This window comes from Mercenaria mercenaria, chromosome 5 (assembly GCF_021730395.1).
Source record: "Mercenaria mercenaria strain notata chromosome 5, MADL_Memer_1, whole genome shotgun sequence".
Lineage (NCBI taxonomy): Eukaryota > Metazoa > Mollusca > Bivalvia > Venerida > Veneridae > Mercenaria > Mercenaria mercenaria.
Genome location: NC_069365.1, coordinates 64,484,729 through 64,508,604, shown reverse-complemented (window position 1 = coordinate 64,508,604; position 23,876 = coordinate 64,484,729). Strand labels below are relative to the sequence as shown.

Genomic DNA, 23,876 nt, shown 5'->3' with positions numbered 1-23,876 from the left:
GCTATAATTGAGGTTATCCAAACATTTAGATATGTAAAAATATAAGATGCTCAAAAGTTCGAATTTGTCTCATTTAGGATGTATGAAAAATAGTATAAACATGTTATTGCTTTTCTTTCAGTTCCACTGTTGGAAGTGTGGTGAAGTTTTCTGTACCAGATGTATTGCGCGTAACATTCCACTGCCTGGCCACGATTCACAGAGACCAGTTCCTGTGTGTAAACCTTGCTACAGACATATAAGACATTCACCTTCTATGGAATTTAATCCACTTATAAACCAGTCAGTAGATACAAAAACAACATGATATACCTGCCACTTAGCTTGAAACTTTACATATACTAGAGAAAAAATGACTTGTTGGATGGAATAACATTTCTCTAGTATTCAAAATGGATACATTAGAAGATAAATTAGGGGAAATAAACAGTTGCTAATTATAAAAAATTCCTTATGTACACAGCATTAAAGTTCTGACAACATGACAACATTCCTTTTGAAAAAATTCTTTCCATTCATATACAATGTTGGAAAAATCCGATCTTCAAATTTTGAATATAAAAGTACTCATGAGAAAAAATTGTAGTAATTCCAGATATGATTACATGTGATTGGAAGTTTGGAATTTAACAAAGAACATTAAAAGATTGATAGGGCAGTACTATGTAAAAATGATTTTGGGTGCTTCTGTCTTAAAAACAAATGTGATATTGTCCACCTATCACATGGAATAGATTTATACTGTTGTAAACCAGTCGTAAATAACCTGAAAATAATTACTAAATTTATCTCAAAATACATCAATTAAGTGAAATCTTTCAAGAATTGTATCTATCAATATTAGAGGTATAGAAAACAACTGTCTGCTTGGTGGTGTAAGTGGTCATGTGTCTTTATCTGTTCATTAGAATAGCACATATATATTTGTCCTGATATTTGTAATCTCCCTCCACAAAGGTCATTTGGGTATTTGAATGCTCCAAAAGTAATAAAAAGATTTTGTTAAAACTTCACACATTGACAGATTACGTCAAGAGGAAGTGCGAGTGTACAAGAACTATAACTCTGTCTAACTTACTTTGATTTGTCTCCGTTTATTAACTCACCTGAACCAAAGGTTTGGATGGATGATCTGTCATCTGGTGTCCACAGTTGGTTCATTAATAGGATTTAGGTTACAGTTCAACTCATTGTAAATTTTTTGTCTTTTTATGCCCCCAAAGGGAGGCATATTAGTTTTCAACTGTCTGTCCGTTAGTTCGTTCGTTCGTTCGTCCCAACGTTAACTTTTTGCATGAAGGCACTTTACTCGTGAACCACTGCACCCAGGACCTTCAAACTTCACTTCACTTGCTGATAGTACTTATTAAGTACACGACCCCTACTGACTTTGGGGTCACCAGGTCAAAGGTCAAGGCGCTGCGGGGGCATTTGTCACCATTAGTGACAGCTCTTGTTGAAATCTGAGGCCAAAAAACTAGTTCACTAAGCCCAAAAATAGAAAGGCTTGTTAACACTGTAAAAGCTTCATTTTCTACTTATAGATATATATATATATATTATGAAACTTGATCAAAATGTTCATCTTCATAAAATTTAGTCCCAGATTGAAACTGAGTCATCTTAGCCAGTATCATCAACTAAAAGTTTGACTTTGAAGTAGTAAAATCACTTTTTGCTGAGTTAAATCAAATTCGTCTCAAATATATCATACCATGTAGAAAAATGCTCTACATATTATTAGTAGTTTATTTTGAATTTATAAAAGTTACAAGAATTTGATATTTATTAGATTTAAACTCTTGGGCTATTTTCAGACTTTAAAAGTTAAAATATTGAAGATAGGGGCCCAAGGAACAAAAGGTATGTCATTAGGCCGAATCATAGAAAATCCCTGATAACACAATAGAGGGTCATATTTTCTACTTTGTCAATTTGAACCTGGTCAGAATGATTGCCTTTATGAAATAAAAACTATGATTGAAACTGGGACATCTGGGGTTAAAAACTATTAGGTCAAATCTTAGGGCCATATTTCCTACTTGATCTATATGAAACTTTGTGATAATATTTGTCAATATGAAATGAAGATTAAGCTTGAAACTGCATCCTCCAGAATCAGAAAGTAGGTCTCTAGTTCAGATCATGAAAAACTTCGAAAACTTTCTACAGGACATATTTTCTACCTCATCTATATGAAACCTTATTAGAATGTTTTAAGCTACCTGTCACAAAGTGACAAGGTAAGCTTTTGTGATCGCGCAGCGTCCGTTGTCCGTCCGTCTGTGCGTAAACTTTTGCTTGTGACCACTCCAGAGATCACATTTTTCATGGGATCTTTATGAAAGTTGGTCAGAATGTTCACCTTGATGATATCTAGGTCGAAACTGGGTCACGTGCGGTCCAAAACTAGGTCAGTAGGTCTAAAAATAGAAAAACCTTGTGACCTCTCTAGAGGCCATACTTTTCAATGGATCTTCATGAAAGTTAGCCAGAATATTCAACTTGATGATATCTAGGTCAAGTTCCGAACTGGGTCACGTGCCTTCAAAAACTAGGTCAGTAGGTCAAATAATAAAAAAACCTTGTGACCTCTCTAGAGGCCATATTTTTCATGGGATCTGTATGAAAATTGGTCTGAATGTTTATCTTGATGATATCTAGGTCAAGTTCGAAACTGGGTCACGTGTGGTCCAAAACTAGGTCAGTAGGTCTAAAAATAGAAAAACATTGTGACCTCTCTAGAGACCATACTTTTCAATGGATCTTCATGAAAGTTAGTCAGTATGTTAACCTTGATGATATCTAGGTCAAGTTTGAAACTGGGTCACATGTCTTCAAAAACTAGGTCAGTAGGTCAAATAATAAAAAAAACTTGTGACCTCTCTAGAGGCCATATTTTTCATGGGATCTGTATGAAAGTTGGTCTGATTGTCCATCTTGATGATATCTAGGCCAAGTTCGAAACTGGGTCAAGTGCAGTCAAAAACTAGGTCAGTACGTCTAAAAATAGAAAAACCTTGTGACCTCTTTAGAGGCCATACTTTTCAATAGATTTTCATGAAAGTTAGTCAGAATGTTTACCATGATGATATCTAGATCAAGTTTGAAACTGAGTCACGTGCCATCAAAAACTAGGTCATTAAGCCAAATAATAAAAAAACCTTGTGATCTCTTTAGAGGCCATATTTTTCATGGGATCTGTATGAAAGTTGGTCTGAATGTTCATCTTGGTGATATCTAGGTCAAGTTTGAAACTGGTCATGTGCGGTCCAAAACTAGGTCAGTAGGTCTAAAAATAGAAAAACCTTGTGACCTCTCTAAAGGCCATACTTTTCAATAGATCTTCATGAAAGTTAGTTAGAATGTTCACCTTGATGATATCTAGATCAAGTTTGAAACTGGGTCATGTGTCCTCAAAAACTAGGTCAGTAGGTCAAATAATAGAAAAACCTTGTGACCTCTTTAGAGGATCTGTATGAAAGTTGGTCTGAATATTCATCTTGATGATATCTAGGTCAAGTTTGAAACTGGGTCACATTAGCTCAAAAACTAGGTCACTATGTCAAATAATAGAAAAAACGACATCATACTCAGTTCAAAACTTGGTCACGTGAGGCCAGGTGAGCGATTCAGGACCATCATGGTCCTCTTGTTCTTCTTGACAGCTAAGTCGGGTCTCAGAGTAGTTCATCCGGGTCAAAAATTAGGTCACTAGGTCAAATAATAGAAAAATCTTGTTAACAATCTCGAAGCAATATTTTGTATCTGATCTTATTGAGGCTTGTTCTTTTATGAAGTTCAGGGCAAGCTCGAAACTTAGTCAGCATGATATATATTCAAGGTCAAATAATAAGGATCAGGTAAGCAACTCAGGGCCCTCTTGTTCGGGGGTCATGAAACATGATAGGAATGTTATTCAGCTTGTGAAGTTGTGCACCTGGGTTTTTGTTTGGGATTTCTATCGGTCAGACCAGAGTTATGGTCCTTATGCATAAAAAATATACATAAAGGGTGTACAAGTTTGTATCACATGTATTTAAAAAATTATTAGACTTTGAGTCATTTAACATCAGAGGATTGTTACATAACATGTGAAGTTGGGAATTTATTCAGCCAAACCAGAGTTATTGTCCTTGACATGGTGAAAAAAAAATTAATTGCTAAAAAGTTTGTGTTAAATATTTGACCTAGAGTGATGAAACAATGTAGGAATATTATTCAGCATGTGATTTTGTTTTGGATTTCACTGTGCAAGAATAGAGTTATGGCCCTTGACTTAGTCAAAAATATACATTAAGGGCATACAAGTTTGTGTCCCATATATCTGAAAAAGCATCTTACCTAGAGTCATAAAACATTAGATGATTGCTATAAATTGTAGCATGTTAAGTGGTGCGTCTGTTAAAAAGTTGTGATGCATATATCTTAAAAATATTTCACCTGGAGTCATGTAAAATGATGGGAAGTAGGGCCACCAGTGTTCTATGGACACACACCAAGTTAAAATATAAGACTGCTTTTTGTAGTCAGAGAATGTTTTTAAGGGTTAAACCTTTGTCCCACTTTGCAGGGGATACCAGTTTATTGAATTTTTTCTTGCATTATCGGGGCAATGTGTCATACAGTGTTAACATCTTTCTTGTCTACCTGAATTGATGAAACTTTCTCAGAATGATTGCCTTTATGAAGTCTAGTTCGAGTTCAAAACTGGGTTTATATTTAAAGCACTGGCCTCCAAATCATATGACAACAACAACAAAAAAGTTAGGTATCAGGAGATTGATGCTGTATTTCTTAAGAATGCCTCGACACTTAATTACTGATAGACTATGTGTTATGGAAACACATGAGAATTAGTTTTTTTAAATAATTTTGACAGTGAAAATTGAAAAGCGTTTTATTCTAGGTAAACTGCCTTAATCATAAATATCTATATATAACACGTTAAAACACAAAATCCTCCATGATGGTATTGGTAAAAACAGCAGAAAAGTTTTTATTGCAGCGGCGGCCCGGGTTCGATTCCCAGTGCGGGCGTCTTTGTTTTTCTTGACTTGGAATTTTTAAAGTAGTTTAAAACCAAAAAACTTATATTCTAATGTTCATAACACGACCAAACTTCAGTTTTAAAGAAAGATCAATTTTAGCCGAAATCTGGAGGTCAGTGCCTTTAAGTTGAAATTAGGTCAAATCATAGATAAACAGTTTTATCACACCAAAGGTAACATTTTCTTGTAATATTTATCATAACATGAATTATAAACAGAGGTATCAAAGTGGTGAATTTTCTGACCTATGTGCACTCCTGAAGCTTATATTTGCACGATATTTTGCAATAAATAGCATTTAATCCTTAAATAACAGTTGGTATATGTACAAGTAAGCTTTGAATTTTCTACATGTGTTACAGGTCAAGCTTGGAATATACAACAGTTTAAATGCATAAAATAACACAAAAGAAAGCATGGTATTAGAACAGATCTAATGAATACTAATAAATGAAACATCAACCTATTTTCATACAGGTTGAATTCCTTTAGAATGAAATATTTGCCATATGAGTGACACATTTATAATTCACATCGGTGTACATGTTTCCATTACTTTACATTCAAGAGGGTCTGAATATATGTTGTGTTGGAAACCTGTGTGGGAAAATATAAACACAAAAAATATGCAAATTAGCTTCAAGACTTAGTGTAAAATGTAGCACATATAAAATCAAATAATATTAAAATATGTAATGACTGTATTAATGTGGATTGATTTGTTGTAATTTTGAATTATGTATGAGCTTTCTCTAGCATATCTTTACATTTTATGGGTCTTGTAAAGCTAAATAAAGTAAAGTAATAAGTTTTAATGTCTTTCTGGTTTCATATATTGCCGAGCAGACATTTGACATTGATATAATGTCAGACTGATGTGTGATCTCGATGTTAGGTCAACATTGGATGTTGGTTGAAAACGGAAGTTGATCAGATATCAGAGGCTGACATAAATCCATTGATTGCTAGATATCATATTTCTAAGATTGATTTGCAGTTAGTTTTTAGCTCGACTATTCATAGAATAGTAGAGCTTTTGGACTCACCCGTGCGTCGGCGTCCGCATTGGCATCATCGTTCGTGTCTGCGTCCTGATTTGGTTAAGTTTTTTCTTTAAGCTGGTACCTCATTAACCACTAGTGGGAATGGATTGAAACTTCACACACTTATTCACTGTGATAAACTGACTTACATTGCACAGGTTCCATAACTCTATTTTGCTTTTTATGCCCCCGAAGGGAGGCATATAGTTTTTGAACCGTCTGTCCATCTGTCAGTCCGTCAGTCTGTCGGTCTGTCAGTCTGTCCGCAATTTTCGTGTCCGGTCCATATCTTTGTCATCGATGGATGGATTTTCAAATAACTTGGCATGAATGTGTACCACAGTAAGACGACGTGTCCAAGCAAGACCCAGGTCCGTAGCTCAAAGGTCAAGGTCACACTTAGACATTAAAGGATAGTGCATTGATGGGCGTGTCCGGTCCATATCTTTGTCATCGATGGATGGATTTTCAAATAACTTGGCATGAATGTGTACCACAGTAAGACGACATGTCGCGCACAAGACCCAGGTCCGTAGCTCAAAGGTCAAGGTCACACTTAGACTTTAAAGGATAGTGCATTGATGGGCGTGTCCGGTCCATATCTTTGTCATCGATGGATGGATTTTCAAATAACTTGGCATGAATGTATACCACAGTAAGACGAAGTGTCGCGCGCAAGACCCAGGTCCGTAGCTCAAAGGTCAAGGTCACACTTAGACGTTAAAGGATAGTGCATTGATGGGCGTGTCCGGTCCATATCTTTGTCATCGATGGATGGATTTTCAAATAACTTGGCATGAATGTGTACCACAGTAAGACGACGTGTCATGCGCAAGACCCAGGTCCGTAGCTCAAAGGTCAAGGTCACACTTAGACCTTAAAGGTCATTTTTCATGATAGTGCATTGATGGGCGTGTCCGGTCCATATCTTTGTCATTCATGCATGGATTTTAAAATAACTACGCATGAATGTGTGACACAGTAAGACGACGTGTCGCGCGCAAGACCCAGCTCCGTAGGTCAAAGGTCCTAAACTCTAACATCGGCCATAACTATTCATTCAAAGTGCCATCGGGGGCATGTGTCATCCTATGGAGACAGCTCTTGTTTACTAAATTATGCCCCTTTTTCGACTTAGTAATTTTTGGTTAAGGTTTGTATGTAAGCTGGTATCTCACTACTTATTAATGGCAATGGATTGAAACTTCACACACTTGTTCACTGTCATGATCTGAGATGCACTAAGTAAGTCCTATAACTCTGCTTTTCATTTTTTCCAAATTATGCCCCTTTTTCGACTTAGCAGTTTTTGGTTAAGTTTTTGTGTATAAGCTGGTTTCTCCGTATCCAGTAATGGGAAAGGATCGAAACTTCACACACGTGTTCACTGTCATGATATGACATGCAGTGCAAAGGTTCAATAACTCTTCTTTGCATTTTCCAAAATTATGCCCCTTTTTCAACTTAGCAGTTTTGGGTTAAATTCTTATATGTAAGCTGGTATCTCAGTACCCACTAATAGGAATAGATTGAAACTTCACACACTTGTCCACTGTCATGAGCTGATAAGCACTGTGCAGGTTCTACAACCCAGTTTTGCCTTTTTTCGACTGTTGTTTTCATTTAATTGACAAGACAGCTCTTGTTTGAAAAACAACCACCATATTATCTTTATTTGTCTTTGTGAATTATAATATAGTTCAATTATCTGTTATCATGTTACACAGACTGGACTGAACATAAATTCAACAGAGAATGGAAAAAAAGTCTTGTTCAGGTTGATGTATTTCTGCTTAATTGTATCTTTCAAAATCTTTCCATCAGTTCTTTTCAAGGAGCAGTGCTAAATATTCACCTTTAATTTATGAACTTTGAGTACTCTGTCAGTTCAATAGGTTTCCAACAAAAGATACTATTGTTATACTAAACAGGAAATAAAACATTATTTAGTGGTGACTATACTACTCAATAAGTTCATATGGTAATTTATCCTCAGTTATATAATTTTTTTAATTTTTAAAATATATTTTACACTCCGTGTCAAATAATAAAAGAGACTACAAATTGTGTTGAATAATACATACATACAATTGTTCTGTGGTCAGCCAAGCTCTTGTAAATGTATTTGTCTGCCATAAGAATGTGTAAACTTTGATTCTTTACCAATGGGCGGATTTCATAACTTAGGTTCCTGTTTTTATCTCGGTATATATTCTCACAAAATAGTTTAACACTTTAGAAAACTGTTATGCTAGAGGTATATTATCTACCTTTGTCTCAATGAAATCAGTAGCAGTTACAAGACTGGGTCACATTTGCTTAAAATCTAGGTCAGTAGGTCAAATAATACAGACACATTATCACTGGAAATCAGTGGATCTTCATAAAACTTTTCTTGTCCGTCTAGTTTCATACTGAATGTACATTCCACGGTACAGTTTGTCATGACATTTAACCAAGGTGAAACATTAAAGACCAGTTGAGCATCTAATGGCCATCATGGCCATCTTGTTTTAAAAAACAAGTTTCTTTCTGACAAATGTATAATATGTTTATGTATATTTAGTCCATTATTTATTATTTCTTGTGTGATGCTTTATATTGCTGACAAAGAATGATTGGAAATAAATTCAATATGCTGATTTGAATTCCTTGTATATTTCCTCTGTAAATTATGTCTCATTTGAGTTAGATTAGCAACTAGACTAATAATAAGGATGCTTCTGCATTTTCTCCATTTTGTGTCTTAATTCCATGTCAAAGATACAAAAGCCAGCTGATGTTATGATACTGGACATAGGATACAGACTGGCTCAGTTCACTACATTAATCATAACAACGTACAAAAGAAACCAACAAAATATGATACAGGGTATCATAGTGTAGGAGTTGGTCTACACTTAAGCATAACTAAGCTGTATGAATCACTAGATATTTTTTCCACAGTTGACATGTTTATAGTCTAACATCAGTCTTAACCAGACATGATTTTCATCAAGTTTAGAGAATGTGCCAAATCTGTTTGCACAAACTATACCTACAAGAGTATTCCCAACAAAAGCAGGATATAGCTTTCGTGGTGTCTGTCCATCAAATTTGTAACAGATATTCACAAACTAATGATTTGATTATTGTGTTTGCATTCACTCACATCTACTAACCTGCAGTTCTTTAACTCAACTATTCCAAGAATAGGTAGAGCTATTGGACTCACCCAATCGTCAGTCTCTTAAACTTTGCTTAAGTTTTTAGCTCACCTGAGCCAAAGGCTAAAGGGTGAGCTTTTGTTACAACTTGATGTCCGTTGTCCGTCTGTCAACAATTTCTTGTCTGCACGATAGTGGTTTCATTTATGATTGGATTTTAACCAAACTTGCACACAACTTGTATCACTGTGAGATCTCGGTTATTTTTCTTGTTTGTTTGTGTTGGGTTTAACGCCGTTTTTCAACAGTATTTCAGTCATGTAACGGCGGGAAGTTAACCTAAGCAGTGTTCCTGGATTCTGTACAAGTACAAACCAGTTCGCCGCAAGTAACTGCCAACTTCCCCACATGAATCAGAGGTGGAGGACTAATGATTGCAGACACAATGTCTTTTATCAAATAGTCACGGAGAACATACGCCCCGCCCGAGGATCGAACTCACGACCCCATGATCTGTAGACCAACGCTCTTACTACTGAGCTAAGCGGGCAGGCTTTTTTTTTCTTGAATCAGCCATATTCCATGATGGGTTCTAGAGTTACGGCCCCTGAAAGGGCCAGAAATTGGCTATTTTGGTCTTTTCTGCAAGATAATGGTTTCATTTATGACTGGATTTTAACCAAACTCGCACACAACTTGTATCGCCATAAGATCTTGGTTCCTTTCTTCAACCAGCCATATCCCACCATAGGTTCTAGACTTACAGCCCCAGAAAGGGCAAAATTTGGCTATTTTGGTCTTGTCTGCACGATAGCGGTTTCATTTATAATTAGATTTTAACAAAACTTGAACACAAGATGTATCACCATAAGATCTCGGGGTTTTTGTTTGAACCAGTCATATCACACCATGGGTTTCAGAATTAGGGCTCCTGAAAGGGTCAGAAGTTGGCTATTTTAATTTTGTCTGCACAAAAGCGGTTTCATTTATGATTGGATTTTAACCAGACTTGCACACAACTTGTATCACCATAAGATCTTAGTTCCTTTCTTTAACCAGCCATATCCCACCATGGGTTCCGGAGTAAGGCCTCTGAAAGGGCCAGAAATTGTCTATTTTGGTTTTGTCTGCACGATAGTGGTTTCATTTATGATTGAATTTTAACCAAACTTGCACATAACTTGTATCACCATAAGATCTTGGTTCCTTTCTTGAACCAGCCATATCCCACCATAGGTTTTAGACTTACAGCCCCAGAAAGGGCAAAAATTAGCTATTTTGATCTTGTCTGCATGATAATGGTTTCATTTATGATTGGATTTTAACAAAACTTGAACACAAGATGTATCACCATGAAATCTCGGTTTTTTTCAACCAGCCATATCCCACCATGGGTTCTAGTGTTACAGCCCCTGAGAGGGCAAAACTTGGCTATTTTGGTCTTGTCCGCACGATACCTGGGTAAGAAAATTCCAGAGGTTTCCTTGGAATGTCTGTGATTTTCCATGGAAGTCCGGTTCCGGAGTATTCGGACAAACTTTCGGGAGCTGGATATGGAATACTGTGGAAAACTGCGGAAAAATGTCCAGGGATTTCCAGAGTACTTTCATGGACACTTTTCCGGAGTGATTCCACGGACGTCCGTGAACAATTTTCCGGAGTTATTCCGCAGTCGCCCAGGAAGTTCTGCTGACAGTATTATTCAATAGCAATAAATGTAATTTATTAGACTTTTTTGCAGTACATGTATAGTGAGCAATAACAGTTCAGTACAAGCAATATGATTTTATTGCATGTGATCACTTTTGCAGTTTCAAACACTATATGATATATATGAACAAGGAAAATGAATCTTTGCCAGTTAGAACTTAAAAGTGACTGAATAGAATATTTTTTAAGCATATACATGTTAACAAAGATTAGTTACACTTAAATAATGACGAAATCATTCAAAGAAAGTACCTAAAGTCATCTGTTTTCAATATGCATGTTATTTATAAAATCTTTGTGAAGCCTTCGGATACTTTAGCATTCATTGTTTTATGCTATGTAATGACTGATATACAAAGATATATGCATGTGTTAATTAGCATAATTACAAATGTATGTATTGTTTCACTGGTCAATTATGTAAACTTGTTTACTTGAGCAATTTATAGAATCCTCAATATTAACTTTGAACTGAATTACTTCACATAATAAAGTTTCACTAATTTCTACACAACTTGTTAACACCAGACTTCCAGTTACACATTTTGAAAACTCCTCTGTAAGATCAGTTGATCTAATTGGCTGAACTTTATCACATGGTATTCCCAGTCTGATGCTAAATGTTTTCTGATGTGTTTAAAATCCCTTAGAAAATGACAGAGTTATTTTCCAGAGTAAAATGACCAGAATTCTTTCTAAGTGCTACATGTCCGTGAACATATCATGGACATTTTTAAAGATGTCCAGAGTAATTTCCAGAGATGTCCATGGAAAATATTTCCAATCACTCCGGACATGTTATATAACAGGTAATTTTTCCATACTATTCCATGGAAAGTACCTACTTTCCAAGGAAGTTTTGCATTTGTCCGCAGTTTTTCCACAGTCACTCTGTCACAAATTGACATATGGGCCTTATTTTATCTGTATTGTAAATGCAGGTATTGCATCATATTTTTGTAAATTTTTGAGTTATTGAGGTAAATGTCAGATTTCACGCATAAAATACCTCTCATGTTTTTCTGTATTTCGTAACTTAAATTTTCATGTAAATTTCATTAAATTCTGTTCAGTAATAAGAAAGTTGATATTTTATAAACTTCAGTAATTTATGTTCTATCCCCAAAACCACTATAATGGGCCTCAAATTGTCAATTTAAATTCGCGCCAAAGTAGTTAGATTCCCCGGCTATATCGTAAATCCCGTGAAAATAGAAATAGTAAGAGTTCACGCATAGGCCGTGAATCCCATGAAATTAAGTATTTGGCGGGACATTATCCTTTAAATAGACTGGACTAGATATGCCTTGCGCACACCACCTTCCGACATTATAGACGAATCTATGTCTGAATTATTTTCTTGCTAGAAATTTATGCTCGATCGAGGTAAGAAATTTATTTGTTAGATTTTTGTATGATTTTTGCATTACGATTTTTATTTTGTAAATTTTTGTTCATTCTACAGAATTCTGTAACATTTACTTTTCGGCATGTGATTTTGGCTAGTTTCGGTATATCAGAATAATTTATTAAATTTTTCAGACTTTTGTAAATTATTTTGAAAGAGGAATCTAAAAATGTTTCGTTTATATAAGATGTTAGATTTATACTGAAATTTGTATCGTGATATGTGTAAAGCACTGTTTCAAAAACTTATGTCAAACATTTTGTTAATTATGGAACGCCATTACTGCATTGTATTGTTATGTATAAATCTATATGGCATGTCTAGTGCCATGTATGTAATATATTATTGTAATATGAAATTGTGTGCCAGTCTATTGCATATACATACAATGTCCGTTTTGTTGTATGACATTAGACATTATATTGATACAAATTATGATATAACGTTTGATTTACATTGAATTTTGTTAATTTGTAGTTGTAAATAATAGCTGCAGTTTATCATGTCCGTATCTATAATGTTTCTTCATATACTTTTCATATCTTTTTCATACTTTAACTTTAGTCTTTTAAGTAAGTAATCTTTGTAATAATGGAAGTAATAAGTGACGTATTTTAATCATGTGACGTTTGAACTTAGTAGCACATATGCTTTGTATAAGTAGCACGTATTATGTATGGGAACCTACGGAGGTATGGTGTACATAAAGGAGCAGTTATATGCCCTGACTTATTTGTTTTGCTATGGTGCTTACCATATGTTATATATTTTAGCTTCTTCCGCCAGACGATTTTCCTGGTGATGTCATAACCCGGAAGTACAATGCCCGAGGTTCACTTGTCTTCACTCGCCTGGATGTGATATTCCCAGCGCAGAGCTTTCGTCCCATGGTTGTGCCGTAAACCGCAAAGACGATGATTTTTGTTATCCTCTGAAGTCAGCTCAGGGATGCAATCACCTACCACCATAGGGAGCCAATACAGAATCAACGTATTCACGGTTTAAAGGGACTGGATTAGAAGATATGTTGTCATATATTGTTTGTGCTACTTAAAGTTCACAATTAAATTAAAGAACTGTGTCACGTCAGATTAGAATGGAACTATAAGAACTTTTGTATCTAGAGATACTGAATTTTATTTTTTTTCTTTCTTATAATCAGTTTTTTTTCTTTTCATATCATCTATTCATTGTTAATAATCATCTTATGTAAATAAATTTGTAAATATTGTAAAGGGTGTTGATTTGTTCTGATGGTTATTGTCGCCGGTACGGCCTTTCCTGTCACACACTCTGGAATATGTCAGCCAGGTGAGACTAAGTGGTTTCATTTATGATTGGATTTTAACAAAACTTGAACACAAGATGTATCACCATAAGATCTCGTTTTTTAGCTCACCTGTCACAAAGTGACAAGGTGAGCTTTTGTGATCGCGCGGTGTCCGTCGTCCGTGCGTGCGTGCGTGCGTCCGTCCGTCCGTAAACTTTTGCTTGTGACCACTCTAGAGGTCACATTTTTCATGGGATCTTTATGAAAGTTGGTCAGAATGTTCATCTTGATGATATCTAGGTCAAGTTCGAAACTGGGTCACGTGCCGTCAAAAACTAGGTCAGTAGGTCTAAAAATAGAAAAACCTTGTGACCTCTCTAGAGGCCATATATTTCACAATTTCTTCATGAAAATTGGTCAGAATGTTCACCTTGATGATATCTAGGTCAAGTTCGAAACTGGGTCACGTGCCGTCAAAAACTAGGTCAGTAGGTCTAAAAATAGAAAAACCTTGTGACCTCCCTAGAGGCGATATATTTCACAACATCTTCATGAAAATTAGTCAGAACGTTTACCTTGATGATATCTAGGTCAAGTTCAAAACTGGGTCACGTGCCATCAAAAACTAGGTCAGTAGGTCAAATAATAGAAAATCCTTGTGACCTCTCTAAAGGCCATATTTTTCATTGGATCTGTGTGAAAATTGGTCTGAATGTTCATCTTGATGATATCTAGGTCAAGTTCGAAACTGGGTCACGTGCGGTCAAAAACTAGGTCAGTAGGTCTAAAAATAGAAAAACCTTGTGACCTCTCTAGAGGCCATATATTTCATGAGATCTTCATGAAAATTGGTCAGAATGTTCACCTTGATGATATCTAGGTCAAGTTTGAAAGTGGGTCATGTGCCGTCAAAATCTAGGTCAGTAGGTCAAATAATAGAAAAACCTTGTGACCTCTCTAGATGCCATATTTTTCATGGAATCTGTATGAAAGTTGGTCTCTATATTTATCTTGATGATATCTAGGTCAAGTTCGAAAGTGGGTCACGTGCCTTCAAAAACTAGGTCAGTAGGTCAAATGATAGAAAAACCTTGTGACCTCTCTAAAGGCCATATTTTCCATGGGATCTGTATGAAAATTGGTCTGAATGTTCATCTTGATGATATCTAGGTCAAGTTCGAAATAGGGTCATGTGCGGTTAAAAACTAGGTCAGTAGGTCTAAAAATAGAAAAACCTTGTGACCTCTCTAGAGGCCATACTTGTGAACGGATCTCCATAAAAATTGGTCAGAATGTTCACCTTGATGATATCTAGGTCAAATTTGAAACTGGGTCATGTGCCTTAAAAACTAGGTCAGTAGGTCAAATAATAAAAAAACGTTGTGACCTCTCTAGAGGCCATACTTTTCATGGGATCTGTATGAAAGTTGGTCAGAATGTTCATCTTGATGATATCTAGGTCAAGTTTGAAACTGGGTCAACTGCGGTCAAAAACTAGGTCAGTAGGTCTAAAATTATTAAAATCTTTTGACCTCTCTAGAGGCCATATTTTTCAATGGATCTTCATGAAAATTGATCTAAATGTTCACCTTGATTATATCTAGGTCAAGTTCGAAATAGGGTCATGTGCAGTTAAAAACTAGGTCAGTAGGTATAAAAATAGAAAAACCTTGTGACCTCTCTAGAGGCCTTATTTTTCATGAGATCTTCATGAAAATTAGTGAGAATGTTCACCTTGATGATATCTAGGTAAAGTTCAAAACAGGGTCTCGTACCTTCGAAAACTAGGTCAATAGGTCAAATAATAGAAAAACCTTGTGACCTCTCTAGAGACCATATTTTTCAATGGATCTTCATGAAAATTGGTCAGAATTTTTATCTTGATAATATCTAGGTCAAGTTCAAAACTGGGTCACATGAGCTCAAAAACTAGGTCACTATGTCAAATAATAGAAAAAACGACGTCATACTCAAAACTGGGTCATGTGGGAAGAGGTGAGCGATTCAGGACCATCATGGTCCTCTTGTTTTAGCAAGTCATATCCCACCCTGGGTTCCAGAATTAGGGCTCCTGAAAGGGTCAGAAGTTGGCTATTTTGGTCTTGTCTGCACAAAAGCGGTTTCATTTATGATTGGATTTTAACCAGACTTGCACACAACTTGTATCACCATCAGATCTTGGTTCCTTTCTTGAACCAGCCATAACCCGCCATGGGTTCCAGAGTTAGGGCTCCTGAAAGGGCTAGAAATTGGGCTATTTTGGTCTTGTCTGCACGATAGGTGTTTCATTTATGATTGGATTTTAACCAAACTTGCACATAACTTGTATCACCACAAGATCTTGGTTCCTTTCTTGAACCAGCCATATCCCACCATTGGTTCTAGACTTACAGCCCCAGAAAGGGCAAAAATTGGCTATTTCGATCTTGTCTACATGATAGTGATTTCAGTTATGATTGGATTTTAAGCAAATTTGAACACAAATTGTATCACCATAAGATCTCGTTTTTTTTAATTTGAACCAGCCATATCCCACCATGGGTTCTAGAGTTAGGGCTCCTGAAAGGGCCAGAAACTGGCTATTTTAGTCTTGTCTGCACAATAGTGACTTCATTTATGATTGGATTTTGTCTGCACAATAGTGGTTTCATTTATGATTAGATTTTAACCCAGCTTGCACACAACTTGTATCACCATGGAATCTCGGTTCTTTCCTTGAACCAGCTATATTCCATGATGGGGTCTAGAGTTACGGCCCCTGAAAGGGCCAGAAATTGGCTATTTTGGTCTTGTTTGCACGATAGTGGTTTCATTTATGATTGGATTTTAACCAAACTTGAACACAAGATGTATCTCCATCAGATCTGTTTTGTTTTGGAAACAGCCATATCACACCATGGGTTCTAGAATTAGGGCTCCTGAAAGTGTCAGAAGTTGGCTATTTTGGTCTTGTCTGCATGTTAATGGTTTCATTTATGATTGGATTTTAACCAGACTTGCACACAACTTGTATCACCACAAGATCTTTGTCTCTTTCTTGAACCAGCCATATCCCACCATGGGTTCCAGAGTAAGGGCTCCTGAAATGGCTAGAAATTGGCTATTTTTGTCATGTCTAAACGATAATGGCTTCATTTATGATTGGATTTTAACCAAACTTGCACATAACTTCAACACCATAAAATCTTGGTTCCTTTCCTTGAACCAGCCATATCCCACCATGGGTTCTAGACTTACAGCCCCAGAAAGGGCATAAATTAGCTATTTTGATCTTGTCTGCATGATAATGGTTTCATTTATGATTAGTTTTTAACCAAACTTGCACACAAGTTGTATCACCATAAGATCTCGGTTTTATATTTGAATTAGCCATATTTCACAATGGGTTCCAGAGTTAGGGCCCATGAAAGGGCCAGAAATTGGCTATGTTGGTCTTGTTGGCACAAAAGCGGTTTCATTTATGACTGGATATTAACCAAACTTGCACACAAGTTGTATCACCATAAGATCTTGGTTCCTTTCTTGAACCAACCATATTCCACCATGGATTCATTCTAGAGTAACAGCCCCAGAAAGGGCAAAAATTGGCTATTTTGATCTTGTCTGCACGATAGTGGTTTCATTTATGATTTGATTTTCACCAAACTTGCACACAACTTGTTTCACAAAAGAGCTTGGTTCCTTTGCTTGAACCAGCCATATTCCATGATGGGTTCCAGAGTTACGGCCCTTGAAAGTGCTAGAAATAGGCTATTTTGGTCTTGTCTACACAATAGCAGGTTTTATTTATGATTGGATTTTAACCAAACTTGCACACAACTTGTATTACCATAAGATCCCGGTTCCTTTCTTGCACCAGCCATATCCCACCATCTGTTCGAGAGTTACAGCCTACGAAAGGGCAAAAATTGCCTATTTTGGTCTTGTCTGCACGATAATGGTTTCATTTATGATTGGATTTTAACAAAACTTGAACACAAGATGTATCACCATAAGATCTCGGTTTTTTCTTAACTACTCATATCCCACCCTTGGTTCCAGAATAAGGGTTCCTGAAAGGGTCAGAAGTTGACTATTTTGGTCTTGTCTGCGGTTTCATTTATGATTGGATTTTAACCAGACTTGCACACAACTTGTATCACCATAAGATCTTGGTTCTTTTCTTTAACCAGCCATATCCCACCATGGGTTCCGGAGTAAGGCCTCTGAAAGGGCCAGAAATTGGCTATTTTGGTCTTGTCTGCACGAAAGTGATTTCTTTTATGATTGAATTTTAACCAAACTTGCACATAACTTGTATCACCATGAGATCTCGGTTCCTTTCTGCAACCAGCCATATCCCACCATAAGTTCTAGACTTACAGCCCCAGAAACGGCAAAAACTAGCTATTTTGATCTTGTGTGCGTGATAATGGTTTCATTTATGATTGGATTTTAACAAAACTTGAACACAAGATGTATCACCATAAAATCTCGGTTTTTTAACCAGCCATATCCCACCATGGGTTCTAGAGTTACAGCCCCTGAGATGGCAAAACTTGACTATTTTGGTCTTGTCTGCACGATACCTGGGTGAGAAAATTCCAGAGGTTTCCTTGGAATGTCTGAGATTTTCCATGGAAGTCCGGACTCCGGAGTATTCGGACAAACTTTCCGGAGCTGGATATGGAATACTGCGGAAAAATGTCCAGGGATTTCCAGAGTACTTTCATGGACACTTTTCCGGAGTGATTCCACTGACGTCCGTGAACAATTTTCCGGAGTTATTCCGCAGTCGCCCAGGAAGTTCTGCTGACAGTATTATTCAATAGCAATAAATGTGATTTATTAGACTTTTTTGCAGTACATATATAGTGAGCAATAACAGTTCAGTACAAGCAATATGATTTTATTGCATGTGATCACTTTTGCAGTATCAAACACTATATGATATATATGAACAAGGAAAATGAATCTTTGCCAGTTAAAACTTAAAAGTGACTGAATAGAATATTTTTAACCATATACATGTGAACAAAGATTAGTTACACTTAAATAATGATAAAATCATTTAAAGAAAGTACCTAAAGTCATCTGTTTTCAATATGCATGTTATTTATAAAATCTTTGTGAAGCATTTGAATACTTTAGCATTCATTGTTTTATGCTATGTAATGACTGATATACAAAGATACATGCATGTTTTAATTAGCATAATTACAAATGTATGTATTGTTTCATTGGTCAGTTATGTAAACTTACTTACTTGAGCAATTTATAGAATCCTCCATATTTACTTTGAACTGAATTACTTCACATAATAAAGTTTCATTAATTTCTACACAACTTGTTAACACCAGACTTCCAGTTACACATTTTAAAAACTCCTCTGTAAGATCAGTTGATCTAATTGGCTGAACTTTATCACATGGTATTCCCAGTCTGATGCTAGATGTTTTCTGATGTGTTTAAAATCCCTTAGAAAATGACAGAGTTATTTTCCAGAGTTAAATGACCAGAATTCTTTCTAAGTGCTACATGTCTGTGAACATTCCATGAACATTTTTATAGATGTCCAGAGTAATTTCCAGAGATGTCCATGGAAAATATTTCCAATCACTCCGGACATGTTATATAACAGGTGATTTTGCAATACTATTCAATGGAAAGTACATACTTTTCGAGAAAGTTTTGCATTTGTCCGCAGTTTTTCCACAGTCACTCTTGAATATGTACAGCCGGGTGAGACTAAGTGGTTTCATTTATGATTGGATTTTAACAAAACTTGAACACAAGATGTATCACAATAAGATCTCGGGGTTTTTTTAACCAGTCATATCCCACCCTGGGTTCCAGAATTAGGGCTCCTGAAAGGGTCAGAAGTTGGCTATTTTGGTCTTGTCTGCACAAAAGCGGTTTCATTTATGATTGGATTTTAACCAGACTTGCACACAACTTGTATCACCATAAGATCTTGGTTCCTTTCTTGAACCAGCCATATCCCGCCATGGGTTCCAGAGTTAGGGCTCCTGAAAGGGCTAGAAATTGGGCTATTTTGGTATTGTCTGCACGATAGTTGTTTCATTTATGATTGGATTTTAACCGAACTTGCACATAACTTGTATCACCACAGGATCTTGGTTCCTTTCTTGAACCAGCCATATCCCACCATAGGTTCTAGACTTACAGCCCCAGAAAGGGCAAAAATTAGCTATTTTGATCTTGTCTGCATGATAATGGTTTCATTTATGATTAGATATTAACCAAACTTGCACACAAGTTGTATCACCATAAGATCTCGGTTTTATATTTGAATTAGCCATATTTCACAATGGGTTCCAGAGTTAGGGCCCATGAAAGGGCCATAAATTGGCTATTTTGGTCTTGTTTGCACAAAAGCGGTTTCATTTATGATTAGATATTAACCAAACTTGCACACAAGTTGTATCACCATAAGATCTTAGTTCCTTTCTTGAACCAGCCGTCCGCCCGCTTAGCTCAATAGGTAAGAGCGTTGGTCTACGGATCTCGGGGTCGTGAGTTCGATCCTCGGGCGGGGCGTATGTTCTCCGTGACTATTTGATAAACGGCATGGTGTCTGACATTATTAGTCCTCCACCTCTGATTCATGTGGGGAAGTTGGCAGTTACTTGCGGAGAACAGGTTTGTACTGGTACAGAATCCAGGAAAACTGGTTAGGTTAACTGCCCGCCGTTACATAACTGAAATACTGTTGAAAAATGGCGTTAAACCCAAAACAAACAAATTGAACCAGCCATATTCCACCATGGATTCATTCTAGAGTTACAGCTCCAGAAAGGGCAAAAATTGGCTATTTTGATCTTGTCTGCACGATAGTGGTTTCATTTATGATTTGATTTTCACCAAACTTGCACACAACTTGTATCACATAAGATCTTGGTTCCTTTGCTTGAACCAGCCATATTCCATGATGGGTTCCAGAGTTACGGCCCCTGAAAGTGCTAGAAATAGGCTATTTTGGTCTTGTCTGCACAATAGCAGGTTTTATTTATGATTGGATTTTAACCAAACTTGCACACAACTTGTATTACCATAAGATCTCGGTTCCTTTCTTGAACCAGCCATATCCCACCATCTGTTCGAGAGTTACAGCCCACGAAAGGGCAAGAATTGCCTATTTTGGTCTTGTCTGCACGATAATGGTTTCATTTATGATTGGATTTTAACCAAACTTGAACACAAGATTATCACCATAAGATCTCGGTTTTGTATTTCAATTAGCCATATTTCGCAATGGGTTCCAGAGTTAGGGACCATGAAAAGGCCAGAAATTGGCTATTTTGGTCTTGTTTGCACAAAAGCGGTTTCATTTATAATTGGATATTAACCAAACTTGCACACAAGTTGTACTACCATAAGAAATTGGTTCCTTTCTTGAACCAGCCATATTCCACCATGGATTCTAGAGTTACAGCCCCAGGAAGGTCAAAAATGGGCTATTTTGATCTTGTCTGCACGATAGTGGTTTCATTTATGATTTGATTTTCACCAAATTTGCACACAACTTGTATCACATAAGATCTTGATTCCTTTGCTTGAACCAGCCATATTCCATGATGGGTTCCAGAGTTACGGCCCCTGAAAGTGCTAGAAATAGGCTATTTTGGTCTTGTCTGCACAATAGCAGGCTTTATTTATGATTGGAAATTTATCAATCTTGCACACAACTTGTATTACCATAAGATCTCGGTTCCTTTCTTGAACCAGCCATCTCCCACCATGGATTCCAGAGTTACAGCCCACGAAAGGGCAAAAATTGCCTATCTTGGTCTTGTCTGCACGATAATGGTTTCATTTATGATTGGATTTTAACCAAACTTGAACATGTTGTATTACCATAAGATATAGGTTCTTTTCTTGAACCAGCCTTATCCCACCATGGGATCCAGAGTTAACGGCCCCTGAAAGGGCAAAAATTTGCTATTTTAGTCTTGTCTGCACGATAATGGTTTCATTTATGATTGGATTTTAACTAAACTTGCACACAACTTGTATCACCATAAGATCTCGGTTCCTTTTTTGAACCAACCATATTTCGTTATGGATTCTATAGTTACGGCACCTGAAAGGGCCAGAAATTGGCTATTTTGGTCTTGTCTGCACAATAGCACTTTTATTTATGATTAGATTTTACCCAAACTTGCACAGAACTTGTATCGCCATAAGATCTCGGGTCCTTTTTAAACCAATCGTATTCCACAATGGGTTTTAGAGTTAAGGCCCCTGAAAGGGCCTGAAATTGGCTATTTTGGTCTTGTTTACACACATTCGGTTTCATTTATGATTGGATTTTAACCAAACTTGCACACAACTTGGTTCCTTTATTCCACTATGGGTTCCAGAATTAATGGCCCCTGAAAGGATAAAAATTGGCTATTTTGGTGATCTCCATATTCAAGGACCACATAGCGTTCTATAGAATGGAAATTTCTGAACATCACACAAGATGCATGTCCCTACTTGTAAAGTAGCAGTGCTCAATCTGAAGTATTTAAAGAGGAAATAAGTACTATGCAGATTTTAGCTCATCTGAGCCAAAGGCTCAAGGTGAGCTTTTGTGGACGATTGATGTCCGTCCATCAACAATTTCTAAAAAAAAAGTCTTCTTCTTTAAAACTACTAGGCAGATTTACACCAAACATCACAGGAATATTTCTTGGATGGCGCCCTTTCAAAATTGCCGAAAGAATTAAAATCCATGCAGAACTGTGGTTGCCATGGCAACCGAAATGAAAAACTTAAAAAGTCTTCTCGTCCAAAACGCTTTGATATTTGGTATGTTGCATCATCTGATGATCCTCTACCAAAATTATTCAAATTATCCCCTTAGGGTCAAATATGGCCCCGCCCTGGGGGTCACATGATTTATATAGACTTATATAGGGAAAGGCTTTGAAAATATTCTTGTCCAAAACCACAGGTCCTAGGGCTTGATATTTGGTATATAGCATCATCTAGTGGTCCTCTACCGAGATAGTTCAAATTATACTGCTGCAATGTATTCATATATAGTTCATTACTGTACATGCATAGTACATGTCATCCCTATGCCACTTTTGGGAAACTACTTTTTATGTAAAGTGATTGTATTGTCAACAATAGAAAACTTCTTGTATTTTTGGTGACAGTGACTCTGTTTAAAAACGAATTTAGATTATTAAAAACTTTTAGTTTGTAGTATTGAATGCTCGTTGCATCAATATGGTTAATTATACTTTAATATGCAGGTAACTTTTTGTTCAGTCCAAGCATGCGGTTTTGTTAATTACTGTACCAAAAATGTGGAAGTAAAGATCTTTCTTAATTTCCTGTTTTCCAAATAATAATTATAACAATTAAATCATGTCTCTTCGTTTATTCATGCACACATACAACATCATGTATACATGTATGTATAAGTATGTATTGTTTGTGTCCATAGCTCTTTAAGCACCCTATCGGTTCTTGCACTGTCCTCATGTACACTAGCTCAAACAGGAAACAACCAGTAACTGATAGAGCAACCTCCAATACAAATATATTTTTCTCTTTGCTTTCCCTTATCTTCTTTAACACGCGCAATTAATTTTATGTTATTGAAACTCAAACCTGCTCAGCTTGTGTAGGCGTCGCACGATAATGGAATTTGTCACATTTTAAGTGTTGTACTACCATTAAGCATCAACATATTTCAAGACTAATCTGCTAAATGACAGACGTTACTCAAATTATGTCAAAACTTCAAAAAATTGATTTATTCACGGTGCAATTGTACAAAAGGAAGTAATTGGAAAGTTTGAGTTTAGGGTGAAGCGTAATACTTTATGAAATTTTATTTGATAAAATCTTCTAAGGTTTGTATCTTTTATTATATTTATGGCCCCCGTCGAAGAAGGAGGGGTATATTGTTTTGCACATGTCTGTCGGTCGGTCGGTAGGTCGGTCGGTCTATCAGTATGTAGACCACTCCGTTTCCGGATGATAACTCAAGAACACTTAGACCTAGGATCATGAAAGTTGATACGGAGGTTGGTCATAACAAGCAGTTGACCCCTATTGATCTTGAGGTTAGTAGGTCTAAGGTCAAGGTCACAGTGACCCAGAACAGTTAGGCGGTTTCCGGATGATAACTCAAGAATGCTTTGGCCTAGGATCATGAAAGGAGGTAGAATGGTTGTTCATGACCAGCAGATGACCCCTATTGATTTTGAGGTCAGTAGGTTAAAGGTCAAGGTCACAGTGACCCGG

General features: G+C 36.6%; 1 protein-coding gene across 3 annotated transcripts in view; it reads left to right on the top strand.

Moving 5' to 3' along the window:
• LOC123557428 (myotubularin-related protein 8-like) overlaps window positions 1-8,736 on the top strand; it is a 110,968-nt gene extending 102,232 nt beyond the window's left edge. For 2 of the 3 annotated variants that reach the window (XM_053543767.1, XM_053543766.1), the window contains exon 14: window positions 122-8,736. In XM_053543767.1, the coding sequence (XP_053399742.1) occupies window positions 122-307 (186 nt within the window). In that variant the 3' untranslated portion in view covers window positions 308-8,736. The remainder of the gene's footprint in view (window positions 1-121) is intronic. The other variant, XM_053543768.1, reaches the window with a different exon arrangement.
• Window positions 8,737-23,876: the final 15,140 nt, after the last annotated feature.